Source organism: Scardinius erythrophthalmus, assembly GCF_964197995.2.
Source record: "Scardinius erythrophthalmus genome assembly, chromosome: 23".
Taxonomy (NCBI): domain Eukaryota; kingdom Metazoa; phylum Chordata; class Actinopteri; order Cypriniformes; family Leuciscidae; genus Scardinius; species Scardinius erythrophthalmus.
The window spans coordinates 3,931,477-3,940,165 of record NC_138243.1 but is presented as its reverse complement, the minus strand read 5'-3'; the positions used below and the strand labels follow the sequence as shown (position 1 = coordinate 3,940,165).

The 8,689-nt window shown below is 40.9% G+C and overlaps 1 protein-coding gene across 3 annotated transcripts in view; it reads left to right on the top strand.

Annotated features, from left to right (window-relative positions):
• The window catches only part of pofut3 (protein O-fucosyltransferase 3), a 12,099-nt gene extending 3,709 nt beyond the window's left edge, over positions 1 to 8,390 (top strand). Inside the window, exons 2-5 of one of the 3 annotated variants that reach the window (XR_014029329.1) lie at positions 1,052 to 1,262; positions 4,025 to 4,860; positions 7,332 to 7,635; positions 8,078 to 8,389. Coding sequence is in view for 2 of the 3 variants with exons in the window: in XM_081355291.1 (XP_081211417.1) it covers positions 1,052 to 1,262; positions 4,025 to 4,860; positions 7,332 to 7,568 (1,284 nt within the window). In the remaining variant the exon portion in view is untranslated. Of the gene's footprint in view, positions 1 to 1,051; positions 1,263 to 4,024; positions 4,861 to 7,331 lie in introns of all 3 variants that reach the window. The other 2 variants (XM_081355291.1, XM_081355290.1) reach the window with 2 other exon arrangements.
• Positions 8,391 to 8,689: the final 299 nt, after the last annotated feature.

The window sequence follows — 8,689 nt, the reverse complement described above, 5'->3', positions numbered from 1 at the left end:
TACTCGTGTCCTCCTCCTCGTCCTCCTCCTCATGTGTGCGGTGGTCTCAGCCATCCTGTACTCGTGTCCTCCTCCTCCTCCTCCTCCTCCTCCTCCTCCTCCTCATGTGTGCAGTGGTCTCAGCCGTCCTGTACTCGTGTCCTCCTCCTCCTCCTCCTCCTCCTCCTCCTCATGTGTGCAGTGGTCTCTGCCGTCCTGTACTCGTGTCCTCCTCCTCCTCCTCCTCCTCCTCCTCCTCCTCCTCATGTGTGCAGTGGTCTCTGCTGTCCTGTACTCGTGTCCTCCTCCTCCTCCTCCTCCTCATGTGTGCAGTGGTCTCAGCCGTCCTGTACTCGTGTCCTCCTCCTCCTCCTCCTCCTCCTCATGTGTGCAGTGGTCTCAGCCGTCCTGTACTCGTGTCCTCCTCCTCGTCCTCCTCCTCATGTGTGCGGTGGTCTCAGCCGTCCTGTACTCGTGTCCTCCTCCTCCTCCTCCTCCTCCTCCTCCTCATGTGTGCAGTGGTCTCAGCCGTCCTGTACTCGTGTCCTCCTCCTCCTCCTCCTCCTCCTCCTCCTCCTCATGTGTGCAGTGGTCTCAGCCGTCCTGTACTCATGTCCTCCTCCTCCTCCTCCTCCTCCTCCTCCTCATGTGTGCAGTGGTCTCAGCCGTCCTGTACTCATGTCCTCCTCCTCTTCCTCTTCCTCCTCATGTGTGCAGTGGTCTCTGCCGTCCTGTACTCGTGTCCTCCTCCTCCTCCTCCTCCTCCTCCTCCTCATGTGTGCAGTGGTCTCTGCCGTCCTGTACTCGTGTCCTCCTCCTCCTCCTCCTCCTCATGTGTGCAGTGGTCTCAGCCGTCCTGTACTCGTGTCCTCCTCCTCCTCCTCCTCCTCCTCCTCCTCCTCATGTGTGCAGTGGTCTCAGCCGTCCTGTACTCGTGTCCTCCTCCTCCTCCTCCTCATGTGTGCAGTGGTCTCCGCTGTCCTGTACTCGTGTCCTCCTCCTCCTCCTCCTCCTCCTCCTCCTCATGTGTGCAGTGGTCTCAGCCGTCCTGTACTTGTGTCTCTCTCTGCAGGTTGTTGAGGAGCTGGGCCAGTTTGAGCAGGCACACAGCAGACGGCAGGTCCCGGGACAGGCGCCTGAGGGCCCATACCCTGTGATCGTGTGGTGGTCTCCTCTGACGGGAGAGCTGGGACGCCTCGGACAATGTGGCCGCAACAGATGCTTCTTCACTGTTAACAGGTCTTACCATTCACATCCACAGACAAAAGCTTTTCTTTTCTATGGTGAGTTGTGGTGTAAACATTCATTCATATTCATTTGGTATATATATTATGGAAGGATGCACCAATATTACAATTCGGTCCAATACCAACAAGCCGATATTAAGATTATCTAAATAAAATGCTATAAACAAGTATCAATTGTTTTAAATGCTACAAATAAATGTAGCCATCACAACATTATGATGTACAGTATGAAAATGGAAATATATTTGGAGATTTGCTAAAGATTACATTTAACAGTGTAATTAAATTATTAGTGATTAACGTTCAGGTGAATGTTAGATGACAGCAAAGGTTATCTACATGTAAAAAATGTAAATATCTAATATCAGCCGATATTGATAAAATGAAGAACCTGTAATATTAGGAATATAGTATCAATATATCATGCATCCTTAATATATACCACATTTTATATGCTTTTTATTGAATAGACAGAAATCTCTGGGTCATATGGGGGTAGTTTCTTTGTTTATTCACTGAAAATCATGCTTAAATTATACTGGTTCAATACTTTTTTTATATATATTCTTTAAGTAGAACAGAATAGACTGCTCACTAGGGGTATGACACACAGTTATGTTGTTCATATACAGTTCACTTCATATTAGGGGTTACTCTCCCAATAGTCCCAAGAGAGAGAGAGAGAGAGAGAGAGAGAGAGAGAGAGAGAGAGAGAGAGAGAGAGAGAGAGAGAGAGAGAGAGAGAGAGAGAGAGAGAGACAGACAGACAGATAGACATTTGGTAATGTTCCTTTCAAGTCCATAAAAGGTTCAAGGTCCCCTCATAGAACATTCAAATCCAGAATATTTTCATTAGACAAATATTTCACATACCGAAATATAGAGATTATCAGTATACTAATAATGATAAAACACACATTGCAGTACATTTACAATATCTCCCGATGTAAAATGTATCCATGTTTAATCTGTTTTTTCATATCATTCATATCTTTTACAACACTATCCACTGTATTTTGTTGGTGGATTGTCATTCAGCCATTTCTAAGTTATTGCTTTCTTACCAGCAACCAATAATACTTTAGGTATAGGTACTTGTCTTGAGTATTAAGATCAGCTGGTATGTTTCCTAAATATACTGTACCGAAGCTGTACTCCATCTCGAATCTCAATATCAATTTTATTTCAGTTTTTTAAACGGTTAGTTCCAGTCCTTGATTCTGATTGGTCAGTTTTTTCTTTTTCGTATTGGATGAGATTGTAGGGTATAGGGTTAGGGTCCATTGTTTAAACCTTGAATGCAACTGTGCAGATTTAACATGTTTGTCATAGGCCACCCATCTTAACAACCCTGTTTGTTTCTCGAGCTCAACATTTTTACATTCCTTGAACCAAATATTGAGAGGAACCAATGTCCAATGGCTCAGTTAATTAGAGTGTTTAATCTTAGTGGCTTTATCCCCTAATAAGGAGGGGAGAGGAATGTCCGGCTAATTCTTTCCATCCCGCTTCATACTCATCATTACACAGACAAACTGGATATTTCAACTGTGCTGCTGTGTAATAATCCTCCAAACAGGGAAGAGACAGTCTTCCTCTCTCCTTCGATAATTGTATTGTTTAAGGTCTGACCCTAGGCTTCTGATTTTGCCATATTAATCTAGAGATCATGCAGTTCCAGTCATTAAACTGTTTTTGGGGAATCTCTACAGGCAGTGATTGGAATAGAAACTGTAATGTAACGTTTATTCTTATAATTTCTATTGGATTATACAGCTGATTAAGGGCAGCCATCCATCTGTCCAAATCTACTTTTAGTTCTTTTGTTATGGATTTGTTATGGATATGGATTTGGATAGATTTTTGTCACATAACTTCTAAATATTTAATATTATTTGTTTTGTTCGTATGTTCTCCTGTGGTTGATAATTAAAAGAGAGGGTTTGAGTTTTGTCTAAATTTAATCTGTATCCTGACTACCAACCAAACTGTTCAAGGTGTGGCATAAGTTTAGGTAAACTGAGTCTGAGTTGGAGATTGTCATAAGAATATCATCGGCATATAGACATATTTTGTTTATTTCCTTTAAATTGGAATCCTGGTACTTCTACATCTTTTCTAATTGCTTGAGCAAGCATAATGCATCTCATAACCTTGCAAACCAAAATAATAACCTAAACTGTAATGTGTTGAAACATGTATTTTCTGTAAAGCTTTGAAACTTTGTATTGAGAAAAGCGCTATACAAATAAATGTTAATTAAATTGAATTCATACTACACAGAGCATACTTTTTTTACGGCTAGCAAAGTAATTACTTATTCAAAAAAAGTATGTGATTTTGGACGCAGCCTCTGTTTCGGGTTTGCTTTAGTTCTTCTTGTTCATGCGTCTAGTTTTCTCTGTTTTTTAATGTGTTATGTGTTTCCATGGCAACCCATTGTGTTCACCTGTTCCTCGTTTATTGACTCATTTAGTATTGCGTGTGTGTGTATACTCCTGTTTAGTTCAGTCCCTTGTTGGTTCTTGTTTGTATAGTAGTTTGCTTTATTTATGCTTTTTATATATTTTTGGACCTCCTTCATCATGAATATTGTGGTTTGCTTTTGGTGGATCTCATGTGAGATCACATAACTAAAAGCTCATCCACCTGGAACAGCAATCCCATGTTTATTTATTAAATCTTAATATTATTTTCAGTTTTTACAATAAACCAAAGGACCAATAGCATTCAACATAACTGCACAAATAGTATTTACAGACCTTGTACTGAACCTTCTACTTGTTTGTTTTCATCAGGTACCGATTTCAGCGTTGACAGTCTCCCTCTCCCGAGACTCGAGCAGCACCAGTGGGCGCTGTTTCACGAGGAGTCGCCCAAGAATAACTACAAGCTTTTCCACGAGCCGCTCATTACCCTGTTCAACCACACGGCGAGCTTCAGCCGGCACGCTCACCTGCCCCTCACCACACAACACCTGGAGGGCATCCGCGCGCTCACCGCACACACACATCTGCTCCCTCTGGCCTACAAAAACCACCTGAGGAAAACCCTGGCACCTGTGGTGTACGTCCAGTCTGACTGCCATCCGCCGTCCGATAGAGATGTCTACGTTCAAGAGCTGATGCAGCACATTCAAGTGGACTCGTACGGGCAGTGTCTTCATAATAAAGACCTGCCGCCCCATCTGAGAGACTCCACTGCAATGGACGATCAGGATTTCTACCAGATCCTCGCCCAGTACAAGTTCGTCCTGGCCTTTGAGAACGCCATCTGTGAGGACTATATCACTGAGAAACTGTGGAGGCCGCTCAAGATAGGTGTTGTGCCAGTGTATTACGGAGCTCCCAACGTACACATGTGGCTGCCGGATAACAGGAGCGCGGTCGTAGTCCATCCCGACGAGCCGCCGGAGAAGCTCGCTCAGTATTTAAAGAGGCTGGACAAGAATGACTGGGAATATCTTAAGTACCTGGAGTGGAAGCACAAGCGTGAAATCTCGAATGTGAATCTGGTGACAGAACTGAAGGAACGTCCGTGGGGTGTTCAGGATATCGGTCAGGATAACTTCATCGACGTCTTTGAGTGCATGGTGTGCAACAGGGTCTGGGAGAATATCCACAGGCAGGAAAAGGTAATGACTTGATGTTTCTACATTTACTTGTTTACTTAAGGGTAACTCTCGCCAAATTGCAACCTAGGCTATTTTTGTTAATCTACCCGAGTCAAACATTTGTGTAAAAGCATAATTAGAATGGAAACACCACTTTTCCGTATTTTCATTTTCGGTCAAAATGCCTTTTGAATGGGAGTGAATGGGGCACTTCTATTATAGCATCAAAATCGCTATTTTTAAAGGGGGGGTGAAATGCTCATTTTCACTCAATCTCCTGTTAATCTTGAGTACCTATAGAGTAGTATTGCATCCTTCATATCTCCAAAAAGTCTTTTAGTTTTATTTTATTTATAAGAGAAAATAGGCTGTACCGAGTCTTTCCGGAAAAAAACGAGCGTCTGGAGGCGGGCCGTGTGGGCGAAGCCAGAGCCATAGAGAGAATCCGTCGATCTGGGCTTTGTTTATAAAACATTTATCGTCGAAATGCAGGGAACAAACAGTCTACACAACTCGTTTCTGCATCCACTGTTCCTAACGCTGGGTTCTTTGGTAAGCTTTCCCTCACCAAAAACACTTTGGAGACACTATGCAGCGCTGCCGATGATTTCCTGTTGAAGCGCGTTGAGGTGCGCGGTCGCGCTTTTCCGGGAGAAATGCTCATATAAGGAGTTCCACTCTGGTCTACGTCATTAGATCCACGGTCAAAAAAAAAACAGCCGAAACTTGTACCAACCCGGAAGTAAGATTTTCGGCACAGAAATTCTCCATTATTCGTCCAAAATATTTAAAAAAAACTTTGGCCATGTTAAGCATGAGAATCCATCTCTTTAACACTGTAAACAACTCTGAATACATGAAACACCATTGTACCTCCCCTTTAAAACACTAAAAAGGCTCGACACAACATGAAACAGAACATGGGCTCTACACATGAACTCGAGCGTTGCCAACATTGTTCGTGTACACAGAGTTGACTAAAAAGAAAGGTTTTGTACGACTCACTTTATCAGGTAGTGTTTCCGTCCGCCGGCATTTTGTCAGTCAAAAATAGTCGATCTCCGAATGCAACGTAACAGCGAGGAGAGTAAGGATGGAAAGCTCCTAAAGCTTAGTTCCATATAAATTCACAAATAATTTCAATTTCATTCGCATTCGGAGATCGACTATTTTTGACTGTCAAAATGCCAGCGGACAACAGCTACAGTGAGTTGTTCAAAATCTTTCTTTTTAGTAAACTCTGTGTACACAAACAATGTTCTCAATGCTGGAGTTCATGTGTAGAGTCCCTGGTTATACTTCCAGCAAAGTTTCATGTTGTGTCGAGCCTTCTTAGTGTTTTAAAAATAGCGATTTTGATGCTATAATAGTCGTGCCCCAAGCACTCCCATTCAAAGGGCAATTTGACCGAAAACGAAAATATGGTCAAACTTGAAAGTGGCGTTTCCATTCTAATTATGCTTTTACAAGAAAGTTAAATTGTTGAGTTGACTTGACTTGAGTTAAGATAAATTGTTGAGTTGAGTAAAGTTAAATTGTTGAGTTGATTTAAATTTGAGTTGAGTTGATGTGAGTTAAGATACATTGAGTTGACTTGAGTTAAGTTGACTTGAGTAAAGTTGACTTGAGTTGAGTTGACTTGAGTAAAGTTGACTTGAGTTGAGTTGACTTGAGTTGAGTTGACTTGAGTAAAGTTGACTTGAGTTGAGTTGACTTGAGTTGAGTTGACTTGAGTTGAGTTGACTTGAGTAAAGTTGACTTGAGTTGAGTTGACTTGAGTAAAGTTGACTTGAGTTGAGTTGACTTGAGTTCAGTTGACTTGAGTAAAGTTGAGTTGAGTTGACTTGAGTTGAGTTGAGTTGACTTGAGTAAAGTTGACTTAAGTTGACTTGTTGAGTTGACTTGAGTAAAGTTGACTTGAGTTGAGTTGAGTTGACTTGAGTAAAGTTGACTTGAGTAAAGTTGACTTGAGTTGAGTTGACTTGAATTGAGTTGACTTGAGTAAAGTTGACTTGAGTTGAGTTGACTTGAGTAAAGTTGACTTGAGTTGAGTTGACTTGAGTTGAGTTGACTTGAGTTGAGTTGACTTGAGTAAAGTTGACTTGAGTAAAGTTGACTTGAGTTGAGTTGATTTGAGTTGAGTTGACTTGAGTAAAGTTGACATGAGTTGAGTTGACTTGAGTTGAGTTGACTTGAGTAAAGTTGACTTGAGTAAAGTTGACTTGAGTTGAGTTGACTTGAGTAAAGTTGACTTGAGTTGAGTTGACTTGAGTTGAGTTGACTTGAGTAAAGTTGACTTGAGTAAAGTTGACTTGAGTTGAGTTGATTTGAGTTGAGTTGACTTGAGTAAAGTTGACATGAGTTGAGTTGACTTGAATTGAGTTGACTTGAGTTGAGTTAAGTTGTTGAGTTGATTTAACTTGAGTTGATTTAACTTAAGTCAAAACTTTTTGCTATTGTTAACTAGTTCTCTTTTATTCGGTCGATGACAGAAGCTGCCGTCTAAAGTCTGGCGGGCTGAAGAGAGCCACCTCAAGTGCCCATCTCCAAAACTGTTTGACTTTGCCGAGAGCTCAAGCTCGCCTCTTCGGCAGATGTGGAGATCCAGTTATGAGCAGTCCAAGAGAGAAGCCAGAGCGCTCGGACTGATGCTGCGCAGGAACAGAAACTTCACCGTCACACAGTTCTGGAGAGAAGTCTTTACCGACCCAGAGGAAACCGACACCTGAACTCTAGTCATGTTCATGTTGATGGTAAACCTGTGGGCTGCATTTCAGGACGAGAAAGGACTTCAAGGTAATGTGTAATTTATAGGGCTATTTTCATATGGAAAGTTATGTCATTCATAACATTATCACACATAATCTTAATATGGACATCAGTCGGTGCAATGCTCAGGATATGCACTAACCATGTGTTACTTAATTACTAATTTACAGTTACACTTTACAATAATATCCTATTAGTTAATGTTAATGCATTAACTAACAATGATCAATACATTTGTTACAGTATTTATTAATCTTTGTTAATGTTACAGTTTATTTGTCTTTTTTAATGTTAGTTTAAAAAACTGTTCAATTCAAATAATATTAACAGACGATGATGATGATAATGTATTTGTAAATGTTGAAATGAATGCTTTTGAAGTATTTTAATTATTCATATTAATTAATGTAGTTGAATGGGACTTACAAATGGGACTTATTGTAAAGTGTTTCCAAAATGTCTTCAACAGGGCAGGGGTGTCTAATCCTGCAACCCAGTAAACACACGTGATGCCGCTGTAAAGGTCTTCAGGATCATCAGGTGTGTGTGAGCAGGACGAGGCAGGGTTGGACACCCCTACTCTACAACAATAGTAAAACAGGTCAATAAAAAAAACTTAATTAAAACAAACTAACATGCAATTTATGGTTATGATTTATGCTTTTTTTTAAAGTAATTTCTAATTATTAAATAAAGAAGGATTTTTTTTTATCAGTTCATAAGGTACAATCACTTCACACTGAGTGTTGTATAACTCTCTGTAATAAAAACATGAAAGATGTGTGGCATTGTGTTTTTTGTTCATGGACTGTGACGTTCATAGTTTTATTCATAGATTCTGGTTGAAGATCTGCAACCTATCAGAAAATCAGAGAGAAGCAAAGTTTTTTTTTTTTATATATTTACAGCACTGTGTTTCCTGAGCATCTCCCCTTAAAATGAGATTGCAGAAGGTGAAACTTTTTTATGTAGTCAGTATTAGTCCTCAAGGCAGCAGACGTTGCCTTATATTCTTTAAACAAATGACAACTTTACACATTCTAGTATCGATGATAGGAGTCACAGGTTCCTTGTATAAAAG